The following is a 25,154-nucleotide window of genomic DNA, read 5'->3' on the forward strand; positions in this document are numbered from 1 at the left end:
TATACTATGTATAATGGAGCTTAAATTTTTCAAGCATGGAGAAGCCTTCCACGTGTAGTCCAATGAAGCTTTGCATAAACCTCCACGTTTGGAAGTGCAAGAAGTAATTGCAGCTCAATGATCTCGACGCTCGAAGTTCTGGGTTCAATCTCTACCTGCTTGCAGCTACCTGTGCACGTGCCCGCTTTGGGTCACACTTTGTGTGTGTGTGTGTGTGTGTGTGTGTGTGTGTGTGTGTGTGTGTGTGTGTGTGTGTGTGTGTGTGTGTGTGTGTGTGTGTGTGTGTGTGTGTGTGTGTGTGTGTGAGAGAGAGAGTGCAATTGGCCGTTGGCTATGCTTGTATTACGAGGCTTCACCACTAACTGTTTGTGGTGCGTGTATTATGAGCAAGCCCAATCTCGCTGAGTGAGTCTATGCGTGTCCCGGGCTTTGTATGTGTGTGTGAATTGGCTAGAATCAAGATGGATGGCAATCACCAAGAACATTTGGTGCCCGCATTGGTCGCAAGATATCAAGATCTTCCTCTGTTAGGTGCTTTGGGGAGCATTACCGACTGGGTTGAAGATTCTGGCCGATTGGCCCTGAAAGATGTTCTCAATGCAGAATGGCTTGCGAAGACCTTTCCCGTCTCTTCAAGGAATGCCCGATGATCAGTGGCCTAGCGGGAAAGATTTGCAAATGGGTCCAAAGGACTTGGAAAATAAGTTTTTTTAAGAATGACCTTTTTTTGGGGGGGAAGGCGCACAAGAGCCAGGAGCTGCTTATTGCAACAACACAAATCATCAGATTCTACTACTTCAAACAGGTCTAGAAGGCTAGGAACAATTGGGTTTTTGATAACACCTTGGAAACTACTAGGTTCACAGAGATAATTCAAGAGAGCAGGGGGGAAATCTTGGCCATTGGGAAATGGAAGATCTCTAAGGATGGAACAAGATAATTGGCCTCATTTATCAAGGATAAGGAGGCAGGCCGCTAGGGGTGGCTCCCCAGATAGCTAATGTACTTATGATCTCTTGGTGATGTCATGGCTCGACACGAGCATGACAAGATTTTGTATTTTTTGGGATGATCAATATAATTCACTCACAATCGTGAGTTTTGCCCAAAAAAAAAGAAATGTCTCAGGAATCACTCTGTAACCTTCCATACCAACACACATTTCATTGGCTCTCTACACTTTAAGTATTGTTCAATTTAAAAGAAATCTAATTATCTAAAAGCTTAATCTATATTCACAATCAAGGTAAAACCCACCCGCAAAACTTCCTTTCCTGGTGCTCATTTGGGCCACCCAATTTTAGGTGGCCCAAATGGACATCTTTATTTTTGAAAAATCGTATGTCAGCAATATATGTAGCAATAGGCACGATAATAGTCATGGATATATTATCGTCATTATTATCATGTATATTATCGTATAACCATTACTTCGTACATTCTCGTTACTATTATCGCTGACACAAAAATGTCTTTTTCTAATTTTCTTTGTTAAACCACGTCAATGTTGGCGTTCTTGGAGTTTTTGTGTTATAATGTTATCCCTTTTTTAAAGACAAGAATGTTTCAGTTTGTTGAACATCAATGCCTATGGACTATTGCAAGCCAATGTCACATGTAGTTGTTGGCTAGTGCTACCGTTTGCACCCCTCCTTGCTCAAGATGGAAAAGAATGCAGAAAAAACGCTTGCCGTTCGCTTATGGGTTGTTACATTGGGGGTTTTACCCTAGGGCGGCCAATCAAGGGCATAGGGATGGTCCAAGAGGTCTTGATCTACTTTTCACTTTGCCAAAATTTTAGATTCAATAAAATGACATAAAAATCCAACTCTATGGGCTGATTTTGACAAGTTTCAATCCTTTGTCGATGGCTCATTATTAAGAGAGATGAGGGAAGAACTTAAGTTGCAAAAATGAAGATGCAAAGGTTGAATTGTGGCTTTTGAATTCACAAAAAAAATCCTATAGGAGAATCACCTCCGATTGAGGGAGGCCTCCGTGCGTCTTGGCTTCTCTTTAATGCCCTATGACAAGGCCATATCTATGGCTACATAGGATGTCCATAGGACATTGAACACAAGGAGGGCATAATCCTACTTTTGGCAATCCCTTTCTCCACATCGGAGGTGCCCTTGCAAGGACGATCCTTTATGCCAGCTAGATTTGGCTACTTGGTGGTGGATGATGGTTGGCTACCATCAATTTCCCAAAATTTCTAAGGTATAATGAGGAAGCTCTGGACTATTTTCAATGAATGCAATAGGAGGGCATTTCCATTCCAAGATGTTGTCACCTTTTTTTTTTTTTTAGTTCTCTCTACACGTATTACTCATGTTTATTAGATGAGAAAAAAATATACTTTAATAACATGAGATACTTGCTATGACATTGCCAATGATAAGGCTTCCAACTAGCTCTCAAGGATGTGACGAACAACAACATACCCTCTCCGAATTTGTGCCAAGTGCTACAAAATCTAAGCATGCAAGCCCACGGCGCGTACAATGTGATGTGCATGGGACCATCGGCTCACCTCACATGGGAAGCCCTACGTTTGCAGTGGACTTTGAGAAGCAAGTGGTGACGTATGTCGATCTGAGCTAACGTGTGGTGAGCAGGTGTGATGTGGTGCCTCGCATGCCAAACCTGTTGATCTACAAACATGTCAGTCAACCCATTTACTTGCATGAGGACACGCTCAGTAAAATGTCATCCCGTGTAGAAGGATGTCGTTGCAACAAGCTCAACTTGGGATTCTTCGACCATAAGACAACTTTTTACATAACCTCCACGAGTGTGATGCTTTAAGTTGTAGGCTTACTAGCTTGCCATGGACAGATAATTCCGACCATTTTATAGCATCCACGGATAGATAATTCCAGCAATTGCAAATTGTCCATTAATGAACTGTAAAAAGGCCCATTGGTAAGAGCGAGTGATACCAACCATAGACGATTCAACTCTTTTCGGTAAAGGTGGGTTATGAAATGATGTGAAAGCCTTGTCAGTGGTGAGGTCCCCCCTCAGCACTAAACGGCATGGGGTCTTCAATGAAGCCCCAGCCATGGGATACACGGCATTGGACTCAAGGCGGGAAGCACGATGCACAGGCCATTCAATCTCAAGAAAATTAAACTAGGACAGATTTTGTAAACTAGGACAAGGGGGACACATGTCGAAGTTTACTTCATGATGAGGCCTTTTTCCGCCATGGGTTTCACATCGTGCACGCAGGCAAAGTGATTAGAGCATCAGCCTCGCGAGGGGGAGGTCGTGGGTTCAAGCCCAAGGGGCGCAAAGCAGGCACTCCATTTTTCCTAAGTGTCCAAGCGCCTCAAGATTCCCGTGGGGAATCAACAACCGTTGATCCCACCGCTTTGCCCTCATAAATACCCCGTGGGGTTTAGTGTGGAGGGAGTCTGCTCAAGAAAAATGGAGCGCCTGCTTTGCGCCTCTTGGGATTGAACCCATGACCTCCCCCTTGCCAAGTTGATGCTCTAACCACTTCGTCCGCGCGCACGATGTGAAACTCATGGCGAAAAAAAGCCTCATAAGTAAACTTCGACATGTGTCCCCCTGTCATAGTTTCTCTTTTTTGGCCTACCCCAAAGGGGTAAGGCCATAGCGATGACTTCCCTTTTTTCCTAACGAAAAAGGAGAGTTAAATTTTTTAATTCATAAATTTTTTTATTGGCAGATGAGGTAGTGGGTACTCATTGTTTGTATACCACCTTATACGCTCATCCTCACGGACAACACTCATTGCAAGACAATACTCTACACTCAATACTCTCTCTCTATCCCTTTCCTCCTCAGCCTCTCCATTTCTGCCGCTTCTCCATTTCTCTCGAATGACGTTGAGCTTTACCGTGGGTAATGTTTCATCATTGTCTTGAGAGCAGTCTACAGCAGTAAATATTCTCTTCTCGCTATCTTCAATGTTTTGCATTGCAGGGCAAGCTTGCTAGGCGCCCGCTCCGTAGGCAGACAGACAGAGAGAGAGAGAGAGAGAGAGAGAGAGAGAGAGAGAGAGAGAGAGAGAGAGAGAGAGAGAGATCAGAGGCCTATTTTTGCAAAGTGGTCTTGGCGGCAACCCTGGTCGAGATGGGAAAAAACCCGCTCGCCATGGTTGGTTGTGGAGGAGTTGTTGTTGGCTCGATGACGGGACTTGCAGGTGTAGCAGACTTGTGATTTTCGGTGGCAGCCGGGCTTTTGAATGAAGTGCAAGGCTCTCCGAAAAATCCTGGGCCGGCTGGTTGTGATCGTGGCAGTAAATGGTCTGCGAGGGGGTCAGAGCAGGAATGATCCAGAGTGTTAAATTTATTAGCAAGAGAGAAGCCGAACCTCTTGCTATCGATACTAGCAGCCACTGTAGTCTGATCCAGCCGAACCACTTGCTATCGATACTAGGTGATGATTCACGCAAGGGATGAACCTACAGATTCTATAATAGGCAGTACCTACAACTGGCCTAATTGTTGTATAAGCAAGAGTCTGCCTTCGACTTCCAACTGGTTATATTCTCTCGAGTCTCGTATTCTTCATTTCTAGATGGGGGCCTGGGCCTCGGCCAGAGCTGCCTGCGAATTCTATCAATGTGTTGCGTTGATGCTCCTAATCCTATATAACAAACCCTGTACCAGTGCTCTCGCCTCTAGCGTCCCTGCCCTGCGGTCATAAATTAGGGAGTAATGGGTCTCATATACACACACAATACCCACGTGATTGGGCAAGATTTGGTTGTGTTTTATAGCTGGGCTCTCAAGCACTGACTGTTTTTTAATGGTCTTCTTTGTAGAGTTCAAAAGAAATGCATGGAGTCAATTTCACCTTGCTTTAATTGATCTGCTTGACAGTGGTGGCCACCTTCGTATGGACGAAGTACCAAGTCGTGGTCAAAGAATGGAAGTGTCTTGTTAGTTTGGAGCAGGACTTATTAATTACTATTAGAGGTTACTTTGCAGGCACAAGTGCATGGGCACCATAGATTTTATTGCATCGTCTACAAAGTTCCTGCAGAGTAGTTTCATGTCTTGGCTTTTTGTCAAAAGTGTTGCAGTGCAGGGGGTTGGAGAGCTTGTGAGAGAGTGGTTGATGTCTCACGTTTTGTTTGAGGGTGGGCTTGCATTTGGTGTCGTAGGAACAATATTCTCTCTCTCTCCCTCTCTCTCTCTCTCTCTCTCTCTCTCTACATATAGGAATGCTTATGGGTAAGCCTCGTGATTTTATCACTTTTTGGCTTGCCCAAAGGGCAAAGGCTATAGAGATCACTTCTCTTTTTGCTGACTAAAATAGGAATAAAATTGAGTTGTATTTTCAAGTATTTTTTGATAGACTTAAAATGTTGATTGGTTGAAATAAGATAGTGGACACTCATTGAAATGAAGAGTGTGTAAATCTAATGATGGACATGTCTTGAGTTTTGAAAAATGAAATGAATATATCAAACAAAAGATTTTGTGTTGCCCAATGCCTTAGAAAGCATGAAACGATGACAGCTTTATATGTTAAATGATAAAGCTTAGAGGCTCCACAAATCCCAAGAGTTACTTTTTCATTTTGAAATTTGAGAAGTTCTTTTACCCATCTTTTCATTTTGAGAATTTCATTCATGGTTGAAACTTGAGGTAATAACTAAAGTTGTCATTTTTGTTGGTTAAAACTTTATGGAAGGAATTTATCCTTTAGAGCTTTAATCTTTAAAGATTTTTTTTTTTGAGATTTTAAACCTAATCCAATGAGTAACTAAATTTTTTTTATTAGAAAGTAAAAATTTGAATTAAAAAAAGTGAAAATGTTACATGGATCCACAGGTAGGGGGAGGGGTCACCCCCAAACGTTAGGGTTTTAGGACTTACTAATTTAGAACTTTAAAGCTTTTAAAGTGGGATTTACAAGTTAGCAATCTACAGTTTTAATTTGTCAAAGACGTTCTAGAGCTTAAAAATGTAGAATTTTTAAAGTGGGGTGTAGAGCATAGGGATCTAAAGCTTAGGGTGTAGAGCTTAAGGGTGCTTTTTTAATTCAATTCACTATACTTATGTTTTTTTTAAAAGCTTAGAGATGTAGAGATTTTAAAGTGGGATCTAACTTCACATCAAGGTATAAAATTGACGTTTTTTTTTTTCAAGGGTTAGGTAATAACTAAAGTTGTTATTTTTGTTGTTTAAAACTTTATGGAAGGAATTTATCCTTTAGAGCTTTAATCTTTAATCTTTAAAGATTTTTTTTTTGAGATTTTAAAGCTAATCCAATGAGGAACGAGAGTTTTTTTTTATTAGAAGGTAAAAATTTGAATCAAAGAAAGTACATGGATCCACAGGTAGGGGGAGGGTCACCTAGAGACGTTAGAGTTTTAGGGCTTACTAACTTAGAACTTTAAAGCTTTTAAAGTAGGATTTACAACTTAGGGATCTATAGTTTTAATTTGTAAAAGGCGCTCTAGAGCTTAAAAATGTAGAATTTTTAAAGTAGGGTGTAGAGCATAGGGATCTAAAGCTTAGGGTGTAGAGCTTAAGGGTGCTTTTTTAATTCAATTCACTATGCTTATGTTTTTTTTTTAAGCTAAGAGATGTAGAGATTTTAAAGTGGATCTAGCCTCACATCAAGGCCTAAAATTGAAGCTTTTTTTTGTCAAGGGTTAGGTAATAACTAAAGTTGTCATTTTTGTTGGTTAAAACTTTATGGAAGGAATTTATACTTTAGAGCTTTAATCTTTACAGATTTATTTTTTTTGAGATTTTAAAGCTAATCCAATGAGGAACTAGAATTTTTTTAAGTAGAAGGTAAAAATTTGAATTAAAGAAAGTGACAATGTTACATGGATCCACAGGTAGGGGGAGGGTCACCCCGAGACGTTAGAGTTTTAGGGCTTACTAACTTAGAACTTTAAAGCTTTTTAAGTGGGATTTACAACTTAGGGATCTACAGTTTTAATTTGTAAAAGGCGCTCTAGAGCTTAAAAATGTAGAATTTTTAAAGTGGGGTGTAGAGCATAGGGATCTAAAGCTTAGGGTGTAGAGCTTAAGAGTGTTTTTTTAATTCAATTCACTATGCTTATGTTTTTTTTAAAAGCTTAGAGTCGTAGAGATTTTAAAGTGGGATCTAGCCCTAGATCAAGGCCTAAAATTGACCTTTTTTTTTGTCAATGGCTATTTTGCCTATCAAAACATGTGCTTTAAAAAAAACTCATGTCATTTGACATGCTAGAATCTCAAAATTGCCTATCATTTTTTGTGTTTATATCTTTAAGTTAACGATATATATGAAAAATTATATAAATTGATTGCATTACACAAAGCATATGAAAGGGTACTTTAAAAATTGCATCTCAAAAAGAAAATTTTATCAGGCCTGGCATGATTCCATACATTATGTTTGTGTTTATCCTATCAAAATACCACTTTGATACTCTTCAATCCTTCATCGTGGTCAACATTTATGATGTTATCTGTAAATCACTTTCTCTATGGATCAATATGATTACCATCCTAGTAGTTTTTTGTTTCACTTTCATGTTCTTTATTAGTTTTCTTAATTTGGCAGGCCTTGTGATTTTATCACTTGTTTTCTTCTTGTCAAAATCGAACGGACCTGTGAGTCTTGTGCTTCCCGCCTTGAGTTCAGTGTAGTGGATCCCATGGCGGGGGCTCCATTGAAGACAGTGCGCCCTTTAGTGCTTGTGGTGGGGGGGTTTTGGGGGGGGGGGGGGGGGGCCTTAGCACTAAGGGGCATGGGAGCTTTAAGGAAGCTCAAGCGGTGGGATCAAGGGCGCGGAAGTGGGACGCGGTGATTGATGGCATCGGGGCGCTACACGTGGCAAAAAAAAAAAGTAAACTTGGACGGGTTTTGGTAAACGGGGGCGCCGGGAGGTAAACTCGGACGGGAGGGTGACGTGGACAGGAAACATGGCGCGAATGGGCTGAGGTGGAGTCCCAGGTGGAAAATGGTGGGCCAACATGGCATTACTTTCACGCGGGCATCCCGTTTTCAAATTTGCCCTCGCAGGAATGCAGGGTAATCAGAGATAATCGGAGGTGAGATGAGAGCAGGAGAAGGGGAGGCTGGTATCTGAGACAGTAATCAGATGAAGACTCTGTAGGAGATTGGAAGCTCAAAGGGAGCATGGATTTGAACCAGGTAGTGTGTGTGTGTGTGTGTGTGTGTGTGTGTGTGTGTGTGTGAGAGAGAGAGAGAGAGAGAGAGAGACAAAGAGACAGAGATGTTGTGTATTAGATGCCTCCCATCGATGTAATCGAAGACCGGCCATTGAGTGGATATTTCAATGGTGAAACAACGACTGAAGGAGAATCGTCAGATGACTGGCCAATCAACGAGGATAATGGCATGGATTACTGGCCACAGAACAATGGAGCTAGTCCCAGCTCAGTCGCATGTTGGCATTCGCAATGCTCTTGGGTTGCCTTAGATCTGTCTTCATACACATCAAAAACATTTTTCTCCTTCGACGAGATGACGTACTCCTTAATGGCCAAAGATTTGGGAGGGACAGAGACCATGTCACTAGCAATGCTTCAAGCGATCGATGTTCGGGGATTGTTTGATTTAAAGAAGTGGAATAGGATGAAAGACTCCTTGATGCTTTGTCCAGGTATAGGGCTGGAAATAGGCTGCCTGCACTTGAAATCTACTGGCCTAAAGGTTGCCTTTATGGAAGATTGGGCACATATTGTTCATGCAGCCCATTGCCCTTTGACACATGACAATCATCTTGGAGTGGCTGCCACTCTCAAGGCCGTCCAGAAGGAATGGTGTACAGACAAGAGACAACATGGGTTGCCTCTTGATTACATAAAAGACTCAATCACTGCATGTGGATGCTTACTAAAAGAGAAGATTATTGATTGTGATGTAGTTGCGATGCCTATTAGTAGCAGAACCGCAAATTGCCCAACCTCTTCAATCGAGACAACAACATCTCAAGTCGAGCAACAGTTGACAAGAATCATGATAAAGCATCACACACGGCTGGTCCTAGTCAAATCTTCAAAGAGGCATAGAGCATATAAGTGGCTACAAGAATACATTTGCCATCGAGGTGGAAGCATAGATCGGAGAGGTGCGGATAAGCGGCGACAACGAAAGTCAAAGAGGTGTGGGTGCCTATTTAGGCTGGTGGTTCAACACTGTCATGATGGTGATAGGGTGACTATCACAATCCATGGCGATCACACCGGGCACATACCTGGCTCACGTGCTGACCTTTACCACTTGCCGGTGCATTCAACTGTAGTTGCATGCTGTATGGATGATTTGTTTGATGTTGGGATGTGCCGCCATGTCGCCAAAATGTCGATCTCCAAGGAAAGGTTTCACATGGTAAATGCATCTGAGCTGGATCGTGTAATCTACAGATTTTGTATGATACCAAAAGAGGTGCAAATGCTATTTCATCAAATGCGCACTCGTGGTACTTAGCTTGCTATTAGAATTTCTAAGAAGCCTTTTCTCTGCTGAGTTTTGATAGCATTTGATCCAACATTTTTTTTGACTGTAGGTAACTCTGTAGGTACTGAATGGGGTGCGATGCTTGCCGAGGCTCTACGTTTGCAAGAATTGAAGAAGGTAATACTACATTCTCAACTTCTTAAGCTGGATGGGTGAGCATGCATCCTCAAGTATACTTCTCGTATGGACAGGTAATCTTTGTGCAGCCTTACAGTCCCCAAAACCCTGATGAGAACAAGCGGCCATTCATCCTCCTCATTCAAGACGAGTGGATGCTACAAGTCGCTCTTCGTTTCTCTCGTCGGAACTCATGGGCCGTGGATAGCACTTTCAAGACAAACATTTATGGTCTACCGCTCTATGGTGCAGTCTTGCCAAACCAAAACGGCATAGGGATTCTGATATGGCTAATGTTATGCAGCAATGATGTGGGTACCAGCCAGGAAAAGGTGGCCCTAGAGCTCACGTTCAAGATTATCTTTGCAAGGTTAGGTGACGTTCGGCCCACAGCCATTGTCATTGATAAGAGCCAGCAAGAGCTCGAAGCCATCCTCAAGGTTGTGGATCAAGATTCTTTTTGCTGGAGAGAAGACGAGGATGGAAGGCGGCAACAAGTCGCATGCAAAGTTTTGCTATGCTGGTTTCATGTCAAGAAGGCATGGGTTGAGAACCTATTGCCCCAGGTAGCTGGTCATTTCTTTGATGTGTTCTTTGTGTCACCTCATGTCTACAAATTGACTGTCGTACTCACATGGCGTTGTTGTGCATAGGTCCCTAAGGACAAGCGCGATGATGTGTACAATCGCATGTCGAATTTGATGCATGCAACAAGTGAGGGATATATTTGATGCAAGGTGCGATGAGCTATTGCAGGTGTATCAGGCACATGAAAATATTCGACGGTATGTATCCACTGGCTGGTGTGGCAGCACATGCATGTGGCGAAGCCGTTGGCCAAGATTCGGTCGTCTATTTCAGCATGGGAATGTGGATACTACAAACTTGGTTGAACCATTATGGAAATATGTCAAGTATACCTTGCTAAATGCACAGATAAACAGGTCTCTGTTGGTCTTGTTGAATGCATTGGTGGGCGATTCAGTGCATGGGACATATATTGGGGGAACACTTCTCGAATTCTTCAAGCAAAAGCAGGAGATTGGTAAGAGCTGATTCCGGGCGTTTTAGTCGTTTTGGATCAAGCAAGCAACATACAGCCAAGCTAGCGGCAGGCGAATCGATTCTTAAACGATTTGAAGCAGATCCAAGCACCCTCGAAGTGATAGAGGAAGGACACATGCGATTCAAAGTCCTTAGCACTACTTCGGCCTCAAACTGGTATCATGTGAGCATGCAATCCAACTACTGCGATTGTGCGGATTGGGGATCAGAATGTAAGCATCTATATGGCCTTCGACTGATAATTGAGAGGCACTTTCCTCATCTTCACGAAGTTCTCCCCATCGTAGATAGCGTTCAAGCTTTGAGCCATGTGGACCTACAACCCATAGTTGGAGCAGGGGAAGATAATATAGCACTAGAGCATGACAATTTCGATGTAGCTGAGACAATTGTCCACAACATAGACAATGAGATTGGTAGCTGCATCTATGACATGAGAAGCATGTTGCAGAGTCTAGAAGAGCAGTTGGTGCAATGTGATAGCTCTTTGAATCCAGCCATACTAATGCAACTAAATCTTTCACGAAATAGTCTCGCCGCCTTGATCATCCCAAAGAAGATTGAGCTACCAACAAAGGGCTCGATCAAGCAAGTCCAAGCTCACGTTACTCTAACTCGACTCGGGCATGGGATGCCCGTAGAAGCAAGTGGAGCCAGCAAGGAACAGGTTCTCGAGGCCGACCTGCCACCATCTAAAGGTCCAACTACTGGTGTTTTGCGACACAAGCATCAGCGTGGACGGAGTCGAGTCCGCTTTCAAAGAAAGCCTCGAATACATTGTACTCATTGTTGCAACAAAACTCTCATGCTCGATCCATTGGAGAGCATTTCATGCCATACATGACATGCCCTCCTTCCGTTATTGCTCAAACATGCCCCAGGTGGAGCAGAGTCGAGCTTGCTTAATCGTCATGTCACCCTCTTTGGTGAGAGCATCCAAAAAGGGATGATTGTCTGTTGCAAAGCTGGCAAGGTTCCCACAGAAGACAGAAGCTTCACAATCTGCTTGCTTGATGGGTCAATACTCGAGGCAGTCCTTGCGTCCCAGCAACGAATGGTTCTCTCTACATGAGAGACATGTAGCTTTTTTCTCCCTTATGCAATCTGCTGGGCTGATTTGATTACCAGTTTGTGAGCGTTCGGCAGGCACTTGTGAGCCCATTTGCAACTATCTTTGGACTGATTGGGTGGGTTGTTTTGGGAGCAAGTTGTGAGCTGATTCCATCTGCAGACTTCCAATATGTTTGGTTGATGACTATTTACCTTGTTTAGGCTATTAGGCCGATCTTTTTGGATGGCATCTTGCTTGATCGTGCGTGAGCGTTACAGCTGGGTTTCGAAAAGTTATTCTGCCAATGTGTCATGAGCTCATTTCAGCTACCAACTTGATGCATTTCTCCTGTAAATTGTGTACGATCTCTATGGACTACGACTGCTCTAAGTGGATGGCATTGAAACTGACCTTTTGTGAGAGTCATGGATGGGTTGTTGCTAAATGTATGTCTTGTTTTGCCAGCCAATTTTTCTTATCCGATTGTGTACGATCTCTGAGCACTAGGGCTGCCCTAATTGGATGGCATTGAGGCTGATCTGATTTCTCAGCTGATTTCACTTGCAAACATTTAGCGTTTTTGGTATATGAGTATTTACAGTTTTTGGTATCCGAAGCATCAATGGCATTTATGGCATCCAACAATTTACAGTTTCTAGGTTAGAGGGTTGATTTCCTTTTTTATTTTTTGATGTTTTTTGGATTCTTGCCATACATGCGAGTGAGTTGTTTTGCCGCCCATATATGAGGTGTGTGCCGCACCAGAGATCAAGACATTTACGGTCACCGACTATTTACGTTACTAGGGATGGAAGGCTGATGTTTTGTTTGACCATTCTTGGGCACTGCGGCTGGTTTCCCACTAGATTTGGTGAGCATTATGGTATGTTTGAAGCCGGTTCATGCTTAAGAGTCTAGAGAAAGTGAATGCTTACTGCAGTGACTTATGTTGGGCAGCATAGACCCTTGCAAAGAGTGGCTCCTTCGTATACTTTCACCGTATTTTGACCATTCAAGGTGCAAGGTTTGAGATGTTTTTCTGTTAGGCTTTGTGTCATAACCATGTAGTGCATAATGCCTTTGCATTTATATGATGCATTTTTCACTCACCAATGCCGAGATGAACTTTGTGCTGCATCATGGGCTTGTAGCACTAACATCTTGGCGACGAACTTCACTCCTTGGTTGCACTATTCGTATGTATAATCAATATTCGTATGTATAATCTGGCCATGCATTTGTTTGATTGGTCAGGTGACAATTTAATCCATCGAACAAAATAAATACTCTGCCAATGCACACAAATACTATGTATCATCCTTTAAGTTTGCAACCACAATGTGCCTACATGGTATGCCAACAAAGGGTTGTCAGTTTGTCATTTTTAATACAAGCACCTTTGCTTTTCCGAGGATACATAAATCTACCAAAGATAAAATTTGGAAGTTACGAGTTGTTATTCTCTATGAGCAATCAGATTATCAAAACATTAAAAAGAGAGAGGGAGAGTTTCAATTGCTGACATTCTGACAAGAAAGAGATTCCAACAAATGTACACAAAACTTAGCTACGACGAGCTTAAAATGTGTTCAACCTGCTTGCTAAATCTGAAGCAAAGGAAATCCATATGTGTAAACTCAACAAATACCCCACTTGGACTACAATAAAGGCTATGACAATGTCACGCTCTCACCACTCATGGAGCTTCTCAACACCCACAACGCAATCCGAGCCAACAACCACCCTTAAAGAGATATAAAAATAGAATATATGCATGCTCCAAACACCTTAGCAATACTAACAGCCACCAATAACATCTCACCACAACACCTAAGCCGGGTCATTTCAGCTGATTCAACTTAACCACATTCATGAATGGTACCAACACATACCACAACCCATAATGAGCAATTGTAAATTGACAAAATAACACCACTACGACCGATCAATTGACAATGAGATTGAAACGTAAGGCTGATCATTATGTAGACTTAATTAAAACATCCAAAGGGTGTGCTACATTGCGCATAAATGCGTAGCTAGGTAAGCCATCCACAAAAAAAAACATTCACTTAGATCCGCTCAAAATGGAGGGTTCAAAATCCATAAAGTACACCGTTGTATAAGTATAGTGTCAATTGAGTTCATATGCTGGATATGCTCCCAAAACACCAGCCCCCGAGCGTGCTATTGCTCATGCGTCTCTAGACCTCCGCCAAACAACGTAAGCACCAATCATGCAGCTGCACCCTCAGAGTGCATACGTCCACGTCCTCGAACCAATCCTTTGTAAGCCAATGTCGCCCAGGCCTGTCTTCCAATCCACCTGCAATCAGTTCCCTGCTGAACAGTGTCGTATGTTAGTCCATGCAATGACCCTCCCTAACAACCTGTCGACACTATTGCACAATGTAGCATGATCTCACCTCATGATCCTCATGACATAAAATCCGCAATCGATCGATCACATTTGTCTGCTGAGGCACATCCACAACTTTGAGCTCAATCTCTTCCTTGGAATCAGCCAAAGCACGTCGAACATCGTTGTCATGTACAAATTCTGCCAGGCTTCGAAGGCCACTAAGGCACAGCCATACAAAAAACCAGGTTAGCTGAATTTAATCACATCTGTTGGGCACAACAATCACATGATGAAAACCAACCTTTGCACTTGCTCTAGGCACTCAAAAGGGTTTGTCAAACCCTTGAGGGAATCAAAATGAATCAGATAGTGCTTCTTGCCAGGCAATCGGAGGAGCCTTGCTCCCCTATTCAGGTAGAGAGCAAAAAGAGTCCAGTGATGCCTTCAAGCACACATTGTTAGTGTTACGAATGAGAAGTAGTTCAGAATTCACCATACAAAGCATTATGTCACCCTGAAATACCTGCAAATGACTGGCCAAAAGCAAAAGACCAGCTCTGACATGTCAACACCGCTAAATTGCCGCTGAAGAAAATTGGACAGAATACGTCCCTCCATCGTAAACCAAAGCGAATCGACAAAGTGTACTTTCCTTAGGATGGTCGGAAGCAAGGTGTGCTCCATCCACCTGTGCAAAGATTTCAGTTTCCAAATTAAAACACATGCAATCCTATATGTGCGTATAGCCATTTACAATGATCGGGGCAAGAGAGAACTTACTGGCCAAACAAGTCAATAGTCCTACTACTGGCCTCGCCACGCAATATGTCAGTTACTAATCGCTGATCTACATTAACTGATAACTTGAACCGGTCGTAGGTGAAAGTAATGCATGCAAAAGAGCCAAGCCTAACATGCGATAACAATCAAGGCTTAACGTACAAGTTTTATAGAAGAAGAAGAGGCCCAAAAAACCAGCAAGCAAACAAACAGTAAGAACTGGCTCATGACTTGTACCCACTTGGCAGCTGCGATGTTTCCTCGTGTCGTGACAACCCTACCTCCCCCTTCTTCCATAACTCTTAACTGACCATTTTGTATGGCAAAATTCAGAGACAAATGTGTGGTTGCCGCTGCACCAGGTGGAGATGAGACATCAACAACAACCCGGGTCTTCATTGACGAACAAATTTGCAGCTTTGGTCTATGTTGTTTCACAATTCCCTGCATGGTTAAAAGAAGATTTTATGCCAAATCATTCGAACAAATTTGACACCCTAAACCTGCCAGGAATAACAACCAAATAATGCATGCCACTTCTGCAATTAGGAAGATGTCCCACTACCTCCTCGTGCACAAGATCAACATTGAGCGTCATGGATGCAAAACGGCTAAATGTATCTGTATTTGCAGCAGGCACCTCCTTTGTGTCCACAATCTCAAGAGGCAGTGAGGGCGGTGTATCTCCAAGCCCAAGGGAAGTCGAGTCAGCGGAGTCCTCTTTCGCGTTGCTTGCTCCCCCCTCCTCCTCCCTGCATTCCTCTTTGTCTTCTTGGCCATCTTTATCCTCCTTGATGTCTTCATCCTCCATCCACTCATAATGTCCAGCCTCTTCATCTTCTCGGTCCGACTGAAAATCATCCGCATCCTCCTCTTCTTCCTCTAGCTCCTTGCCCTTGAAGTTGTCCATGGGCTGGCTGTCCTCAATGTCATCCATCATGACATTTAACCAAGGAGGTAAACCTTGAGCCGCCTCTGCATTCAATCACCAAATAAAACCACAAGTTAGTCCCCCATTGAACCCAGCATGTTCACATGAATGTAGCCAAAAAACCAGCACCAAATAAAACCACAAGAAGCCTGTAAGAAACAAGCAATTTTACATAAAATGATTTCAATCAAGACGTCGAGAATTAGCTTAAAATCCCTCCGAAAGCCACCGGTAAACTAGGACAACTACCAGCAAACAATGCCCCGCCTTGTAAACTAGGACGAAGAAAGCAAACATACCTCAACCACAAGTAATTAATGCATTGCCTTGTAAACTCGGACCAAGAAAGCAAACATGCCTTAACACAAGTAGTCATAGACTTCATCGGGCCTAAATTAGCCATTCAAACGGGATCTAGTGCAATGTGAATCTAAACTGCTCTCAGTAAACTAGGCCTCTTTTGGGCAAAAAATCCACCTTGAACTAGGATGCCACAACAAAGTGGACCATGCAAGCAAACATGCCACAACAAATGTAGTAATAAGCCATGCTGCAATAATATGTAAACTTGGTAGAGTCACCATGAGTTTTTCAATAAACTAGGACAACTTCTAGCAAACAATGCACCTTAAGATAAGCTGGGACTAGGCAAGCAAACATGCCATATGCCTCAACTCATTAATGGTAAATGGTTTGCAAGGATAATCTCCAAGGTCATTATGCCTAAATCATCCATTTAACGGGAGAAATTTCAATGTGGACCTAAACCCGTCTCAATAAACTAGGACCCCATTCGGGCAAACAATCCACCTTCAAGTGAACTATGACTAACAAAGCAAACATGCAACACCAAATGTAATAATAAAGCATGATGCAATAATATGTAAACTCGAAGGAGTGGCCATGGTACTCACATTCTTTTCATAGCCTTCGTCGATTCGCTGCTGAATGCCATCCATGCGCTCTTTTGAGGACGCGAGGTAGGTTGCCATGCGCTCTTTGACAATCTTCTCAACAAAATCTACCTTTGAGACTCTTCTAAACTCAGGCCTGAGCTTATCTCACTTCTCAGTTGCCCGAAGACGATGAAGGCTTTCTGTTTTTTTCAGATTTAATGCAAACTTCCTATCTCTATCCTCGAAGCGCATCTTCGCTTGCTTGTGCCATTGTGCACTGTCTCTTGCATTTGGCGGTTTTGCTCTTGAGCCCAATTCAGCATTGGAACGCCTACCTCCCTTGCGAAGGGGAATGACCACATCAAGCCCATGCTCTGTCTTTAGATGCCTCTCCATCCGCAATCGAACCAACTCAAAGTGGAACTGCTGAGGACAATGATCGCTCGCCCGACATTGCCGTGCAAGCCTTCCATCATGCAAGAAGACCTCAACATATGGCAAGGGTTCAGCCATGGCTGAAGATGCACCAATGTCCCTATCTCCTTCTCCCTTCAAAGAATCCATATTGTTTTGCGCTCCGTCGCCCACCGTCTCGACACACGGCTGATCCCTCTTGCCTTCACCAACTTTTTCTTTATCAAGGTTCTTTTCGTTTGCCTTAGCTCTTCTAGCCTTCTTCTCATCCACTTCGTTTTCATTCTGATGAAGCTCTTCAAACATGCCTTCCAACTTCTTTCTTAGGCGCGGATTCGCTGATTTTGGTGTCTCCACTTGGGCCATATTGCCTGAGCATGGAGAAGGCTGATTCTCCGTTTGCTTTAACTCCTTCTCCCTTAGCCGAGGGCTACAACGAGGAACTTTTACAGGCGAAGCCTCCCCCCTGCCCCTCCCGAGATCTGACCCATGCTTCTTTCCAACTAGCTTCTTTGCCTGCACCTCTTGATGTGGCCTTCTTGGCGCCATAGTTTTTCCTGTGGTGATCACCATACAATGAACGTTTTATTGTAAGAAACACCAGCAGCCATTCATCATAGCATGGCAACATGCTTGCAAGCACCATAACGGACAAGCAGGACGACTCATGTTGGCAAAAATATGCATGAAGCAGAAGGCATCGGGACACAGCTCTCTCTCTCTCTCTCTCTCTCTCTCTCTTCCACACACACACACAAACCTGCTGCCCGGTTCTCTACAAAATTGTTGTTGTCCGTAGGCTCATAGAGAGAGAGAGTGTGTGTGTGTGTGTGTGTGTGTGTGTGATGCAACATGACAAGCAACAGACGATAAAAACATATTTTCTTGGAGGTGGTTTTGGGGCGGTGTCACACACACACACACACACACAACACACACACATACCTGGTGATCCCGCCTACCGTCCCAATCTGTACCTGCGCCACAATCTCCACCTGGCTCTAATCTTCGTCTGTGTAGATTGGTCTAGAGGCCCCAGATGGCTCGTCTAACGCAATGCAGGCCCTCCCCCAGGCCCTCTCGCATCAGCTAGCAACAAAACTCCCTCTGCTTGAATGCCCTAAACACAGTCACTCACCCCCCATCCTCGGGCTTCCATCCGCATGCATGCGACGTACGATGTATCATGAAGTGCAGGCCGCCCACCTCAGCCCATCCCCACCACCATTTGCCACCTGGGACTCCACCTCTGCCCATTCGCGCCACGTTTCCTGTCCACATCACCCTCGCGTCCGAGTTTACCTCTCGACGCCCCCGTTTACCAAAACCCGTCCAAGTTTACTTTTTTTTGCCACATGTAGCACCCCGATGCCATCAATCACCGCGCCCCACTTCCGCGCCCTTGATCCCACTGCGTGAGCATCCTTAAAGCTCCCGTGCCCCTTAGTGCTGAGGGGGGGCGGGTTTGTCACCTTTTGTGCTTGAAAAATAAAAAGAAGTCACGATGAAGGGGTGAAGGCTGAAGCTAGGCCTAGTATAAAAGGGTGCGTAAGCCTTCACGCTCCCTTCACGCTCGAGCTGTACGCCGATATAATAGCCTAGCCTGATGGGAAGAGAGAGAGAGAGATCCTATATGCAGTATGCAGGTGGTGGCATGAGTGTAATAGATTGATGGGGGGACTTGGGTCAGGGCTGAATGGGGAACCTTTGGTTGTGCCACTCTGTGCTAATTCGCCTTGCGGCAAGCAGGCCCCAAAATTTTGCAAGGATTGTAAACTGGTGGGCTATTGCAGCAAAGACTGCCAGCGGCAGCACTGGCACCGTCACAAGCTGCTCTGTAGATCCAACCTCATCAAAGGCGATGGTCTGGCCTGGATGAGGGAGGGACGCTTACCTCCCTGTCTCGGTAATATAGGGCCGAACCCCTTGGAGGAACGTCTGTGGGGTAATGTGCCAGCCTATGGCTTGCTGGGCGCAGTTTGCCCAGCTAATTCTGATCATGATGATCGTCCCTTGCCATTGCGCCTATGCTTCGCTGCTAGTGGAGACCTTCGCAACGTTATTGAGACCCTCTGCCAGCTCCCTGATGCCAGCTTCCATGGCAGCATCACTGTCCATCTGAATGACATCAACCCCAAAGTGGTGGTGCGAAATTTCCTCATGCTGGAGCTCCTTCGTCTCCACGGCGATGAGGCCATCGATGCAGTCATCGCCTTGTGGTATTCCCTAGCTCTCACACCCGCTCAGCTTCACGCCACCATGGCTATTGCAGAGCGCGTACTCGCCTGGCCTGCCAGGGGTGATTATCACCATTCATCGTCCTCTTTTGGGCGGTCTTCCGGGCCTCCTTGCCTCGTTGCCAAGCTGCACAAACAATGCCTGGGGACCTTGCAGAGCTTATGCGACAACTGCATACCACTTTCACAGGCAAAAGCATCGCGCACTAAAATCATGGAAGGGCGACCTGTGCTTGTGGAGAGGAGAATGGGCTGCCAGCGCCCATCCCATCGCGTGGCTTGGAATCACTTTAGGCAAACAGGGGTTGTAATACCATTAGCTGTGGATCTGGACAAGCATATGATCAATCAGGCCAATCGCTTTCTTCTCCTGCCTTCCGTCGGCTGGGCACTCGGCGATGGTGGAAGTGACCCTTTACACGGCTGGGACTTGAGGCAGATGCTGGCCGCCGGGCTTCAGCATGGTGTGCCCTCCATGGATCTTTACGGGTGCTTGTTTTTCCATATCAGAGACAAACTTCACAATTTCATACAAAAATGGATGCAATGCAACGTCACCTTCATCCTCACGGATATGGCGGCGACAAAGCTTGCCGGAGACTTTCGTAGGCAGAGGCCTATCCCTACATTTCATCGCATAGACACAAGCAACATCGCAGACGAAAGCTATGAGGGAGTGAAGCGAGTTCTCATTGACTGGGGGCCCCTGCTGGCTGAGCCATTGTCTTCTCCAATCGAACCAATACTGATCACCTACTTCATGAACTGGGGTAATCGATATAACGCCATGAAACCTGCAAAAACCTATTTCGATGTAGGAGGCATCACCGCTGTCGAAATCACGAAGGCACGACCGAGGGGGCAAATTAGAGGGATGGAGGAGATGACAACAAAACTGACGCTGCAAGGGGAGTTAGACTGGTACAGAGCATTCCATGACTTTAGCAGTGCTTTCAAAGAGTACCTTCAAATGCATGGCGCTGAGGAGGCAGCTGAAGAGGTGGGTGTGTGCCAGCGGCGGCAACATGCGCTCGTCCCGCATCGCCTCTTTGTGAGTGTAGAAGCAGCCCGCAACGCTACCCCTGCCCAATATTTCGCCAGCGTGGACGACCTCTACTTTGTGTCGGCTCTGGCATCAGGTCTTACTCTTCTGGAGCGATTTGTAGAATGGGGACCAAAATGAATGAATGAGAGTATAATGTTTTTCTTTCCCTTTTTTGAGCAATCTCACAACCACACGCGCACGTCATGACTCTATGGTTCCAACCCCTGCCAGAGGGCAGATGTTATTATGCACTACTCGGTTAGAAGACTTTCACACGGTGGGTTTGGAAAAGAAAAATGGAAGGTTTTTTTTTGCTAAACTTCACCTTCATGTGGTGAGTTTGGAGAAGAATCTCAAGAATGTAGGCAAGGCTGTTTCTTTAAACAAACTTTTGCAAAAGTTGGAATACTTTCACTCTTGGTACTTGTAATAAAAAGGTAAACACCTTATTCTTAATTCCCTTTTCCTACTCATCCCACCCGGTTTAACTTGTTGTGCGAGTCGCAATCTTTTGAAAAACTATTTAGTGTGAAGGTATGCCTATTATCAAGGGTACCTTTTAGAAATAGTTTTGTGAGTTTGAAGGTGAGTTTTCAAACCCACCGTGTGTAAGCCCTCTTATATGACCAAGCTACACTGGTTGAATTGGTGCACATTGTATCCCTTTCATCACATTACCTTCGTGGATCTTGGGTGGGCCTAGGAGCCTCTCTCTCTCTCTCTCTCTCTCTCTCTCTCTCTCTCTCAAAACCATTCTTCTTCTTCTATGCTTTAGCTAAGGGAATTTTAGAAATTTGAGCTATTTCTTCACATTTTAACACCTTTACTCAAATGTTAGATAGAATTAGTGCGGCCTTTTCTTTGATCCCTTTTCCCGACCTAAAAGTTTTGTGATATTAGGCATCAAACAATGGGAAGATTTGACCTGGACATGTTGGTGTAATTAGCATCTACATAAAGCTACATAAAGAGACCACTTAATATATAGCTCTCCTAATGGCTTCAAAACAAAATTATTCTCTATTTTTATATTGCAAGGACATTCTAAAGAGAACAAAATGCTAAAGGGAAAAAAAAAACGCATATGTATCAATCATGTGTATTCGGTCATCTCTTTATATGGACACAAAAAGTCTTTTGATTTTTTATTTTCATGGGCCTTTTCATTTCTTAAACTCACTGATGCACTTAAGATGTTTTGAAAGGCTTTTTTTTTCGAGATTGGGAAGACCTAATTGCAATGAAGTTGCTACTAGTCTAGTGGCTTGGAGGTACAACCAAACAAAACACATTGAGAGAAATAAAGAGAGAGGAGAGAAGATAAGACTATTCTAAAGGGGGAAAAAAAGCATATTTATCAATCATGTGTACTCGGCCATCTCTTTATAGACTCGACCAACTCTTTATATGGACACAAAAAGTCTCTTGATCTTTCACTTTCATGGGCCTTTTCGTTTCCTAAACTCACTAGTCACTTGTGCACTTAAGATGTTTTGAAAGGCTTTTTGTTTTTTTGGAAATTGGGATGATCTAATTGTTGTTTTAAAAAAATTCAACGAAGTTACTACTAGTCTATTGGATTGGAGGTATAGCCAAATAAAACACATTAAGAGACAATAAAGAGAGAGAAGAAAATGTTGGAATTAGGATTGCAGCGAAACGCACATAGCTTGGAGAAGACGAAGGAAGCTCAAGGCACACAACTGAGAGTGTGTTACTTAGTGTGCAATGGAAAGATAGATAGCTCTAGAGTGATGGACGTATATACAATGCACAGGGGGAAAAACCTCCTAAAGAGGGAAAAAATACCCTGGCAGTCTTAGTGTGTTCACACACATCACTACCACATGTATATGGTAACAAATCCCCCCTGGAGTGATGCAGTGAACGAGAGCTGGCACATGAGTAAAGGGAAGTGTCATGCTCTGAGGACATGATCAGTCCACAAAGGGGAGTAAGCCCAAAGCTTTGCGGAAAGCTTCGACCTTCTCACCAGACAATGTTTTTGTGAAAAGATCTGCAAGGTTGTCCTGTGTTGGCACATAAGCCAAGATGATCTCTCCTGCTGAGAGCCTCTCCCTAATGTAGTGGTGATGCACCTCGATGTGCTTTGTGCGAGCATGAAAAATTGGGTTCCTCGCAACTGTCAATGCGCTCTGACTGCCAGTGTAGATAGTGTTGGCAGTGTCCTGTCCAACACCTAAATCAACCATAAGACGTCTGAGCCATACACACTCAACCGTAGCTGTGAAGACTGCCCTGTACTCAGCCTCACAACTAGAAGTGGCCACAATAGGTTGTTTCTTGCTCAACCATGATATACATGAACTGCCAAGCATGAAACAAAAACCACTTGTGGACACTCGCATGTCGAAACAACCAGGCCAATCTGAGTCCGAAAAAGCTTGTAAGCCTGGCGGCAATGATTCCCCCTTGGGATAAAACAAGCCAAGATGTAAAGTGCCACTAAGGTAGCGAAAAATTCTCTTGACAGCTTGCAAATGCTTAGACCCTGGGCTATGCATAAATCTGCTGACCTGTGAGACTGCAAACTGAATATCCGGCCTCGTGTTGCATACATAAATGAGACATCCAACAGCAGTTTGGTAAAGAGTGACATCTACAGGATCACCAGCATCATGAAGACTCAATTTTAAACCTATTTCATGGGAGTGGCAATAGGTTTGCAATCCTCAAGTCCAAACTTACATAGCAATGTCTCTATGTAAATTTTCTTACACAAGGCAATACCAGCATCACATTGCTTAAACTTTATGCTTAAGTAATGATGCAACTGTCCCAAATCTTTCATCTTGAAAGTAGCATTCAAATCAGTCTTAAATTCAGCAATATGTCTCTCATTTGGTCCAGTGATCAGCAAATCATCTACATAAAGAACCAAAATGAGAAGTACATCACCCTCACACTTTACATACAATGTGCTTTTTGTCGGAATGTTACAAAAGCCTCTTTTGACCAAATGAGTGTTAGCTTTCTCATACCAAGCACGAGGAGATTGCTTCCACCTATACAAAGCCTTCTTACATCTGCATACTTTGTCCTCTTGTCCTTTCTTGACAAAACCGCGAGGCTACGTTACATAAACTTCCTCAAATATGTCATCATTTCAAGAAAGCAGTAACAATGTCTGATTGATGTACATCCCAACCAAAATGAGTTGTCAATGCACATAGAAAACGCACAGTAGTTATAGGACAAGTGGGAGCAAATCTCTTCATAATCTATTCATGTTTGTTGTGCATAAACCTTTGCAACAAGTCGAGCCTTATGGCGATCGATTTCACCATCCGGCTTGCGTTTCAACTTGTAAACCCACTTCATAGCAATGGTTTTTTTGCTAGGAGACAAATCACATAAACTCCATGTGTCATTTTCTATAAGTGCATCATATTCTCATTGCATGGCAGCCATCCAATTTTTTGAATTATGTGTTTCATCAAAAGACAAAGGTTCCTCAACATCATGTAAGCTAGACACAGCCAAAGTATAACAATTTGATGCATAAGATGCATGGCAAGAGCCTGAACAAGTATGACTAGACAAAGGTGCATCCAATTTATTGTCGTCGTGCAATGTATGCACCGACCATTTTGGCATACCTCTAGCCTGCTCATTTTCAGCCCTTTCCTCATCAAGTACATCATGTACATCTGCATCAGTAATAGGCTGATCAGTAACATTTTTGAAAACCCCCATAGGCTGTACATTTACCTCATTGGGATTTACATTCTAACTTCCACCACTGAAAAGAGGCAACAAAGTGTCATAAATGTCCTGTGAGCTTACAATACTATCTCTAGTACATGACAGCAAGGGCTAAACAAAGTCTTCCAGAAACACTACATCCCATGAAACCAAAATAAGCTTTGTTTGCGGATGATACAACCTGTAACCTTTGCTTTCAGCACTATAACCAACAAAAATAAATTTGATAGCCTTATCATCCAATTTTTTGCGTTGTGTTTGTGGCACCAAAGCATATGCCAAACAACCAAAAACACGCATGTGCTCAATAGAAGGCTTTCTATCATGCCATACTTCATATGGAGTAATAGATTGCAAAGCTTTCGTAGGACACCTGTTAAGTACATAAGTGGCACACATGATGGCCTCAAGCCAAAAAGAATGCGGCAAAGCTTGATTTTTGACCATACATCGTGCCATTTTCGTGACCTATTTTTCCTCTTAGCTACACCATTTTACTGAGGCGTATAAGGCATTGTACATTGGTGTTTTATCCCACGACTAGCCAAAAATGCATTGAATTCATGAGACATATACTCCCTCCCTCGATTGGAACGGAGGGTGCCCATAGTACATTTCGAGACATTTTCAGCCATAGCCAGAAATTGTTTGAAGCACATAAAAACTTCGGACTTCGCTTTAAGCGAAAATGCCCATGCATGCCTGGAGTAATCATCAATGAAAGTCACATACAGGTAATTTCCCAAGGACGGAGTTTGCATGGACCCACAAACATCACTATGCACAAGCTGCAACCTGTATGTGGCCCTTACTAAACCATCATTTGGAAACTTAGAATGCTACATTTTACCCAAAATAGAGCCTTAAAAACATGTTTGACAGGTGCTTCAAGAGGTGGCAAAGAAGCAACCATATCAGATTTCTGCAAACGCAGCAAACTGGCAAAATTCAGATGACCAAAACGTGCATGCCAAAGTTTTGCATCTGAAATAGCCTTGGAATCCACAACTGCATTTGCAAAATTCTGTCCACACTTGTCATACAAAGTGAGCTTATACAGCC

The 25,154-nt window shown here is 43.6% G+C and overlaps 1 protein-coding gene and 2 pseudogenes across 2 annotated transcripts; 2 read left to right on the forward strand and 1 right to left on the reverse strand.

The window, feature by feature from the left end:
• The first annotated feature begins 7,958 nt into the window (after window positions 1-7,958).
• On the forward strand, window positions 7,959-11,922 carry LOC147439859 (uncharacterized; annotated as a pseudogene).
• A 1,647-nt stretch (window positions 11,923-13,569) lies between these two features.
• On the reverse strand, window positions 13,570-18,171 carry LOC147439860 (uncharacterized; annotated as a pseudogene). Its single transcript, XR_015184652.1, has 9 exons — window positions 18,030-18,171; window positions 16,689-17,641; window positions 15,409-15,818; window positions 15,085-15,287; window positions 14,844-14,972; window positions 14,587-14,751; window positions 14,365-14,505; window positions 14,128-14,281; window positions 13,570-14,041 (listed from the first exon to the last, which is right to left on the reverse strand). The product of XR_015184652.1 is annotated as an uncharacterized LOC147439860 (transcript).
• Window positions 18,172-18,635: 464 nt separating this feature from the next.
• On the forward strand, window positions 18,636-20,784 carry LOC147439861 (uncharacterized). Its single transcript, XM_086485592.1, has one exon. It carries the CDS (start codon window positions 18,756-18,758, stop codon window positions 20,502-20,504), a length of 1,749 nt encoding a protein of 582 aa, XP_086341718.1. The 5' UTR covers window positions 18,636-18,755; the 3' UTR covers window positions 20,505-20,784.
• The last annotated feature ends 4,370 nt before the right edge of the window (window positions 20,785-25,154 follow it).

This window comes from Adiantum capillus-veneris, chromosome 16, assembly GCF_014529385.1.
Source record: "Adiantum capillus-veneris isolate H3 chromosome 16, ASM1452938v2, whole genome shotgun sequence".
Classification (NCBI taxonomy): Eukaryota; Viridiplantae; Streptophyta; class Polypodiopsida; order Polypodiales; family Pteridaceae; genus Adiantum; species Adiantum capillus-veneris.

Coding starts and splice junctions, on each gene's coding strand:
- LOC147439861 (XM_086485592.1), top strand. CDS start 18,756: ATGGGGGGACTTGGGTCAGGGCTGAATGGGGAACCTTTGGTTGTGCCA.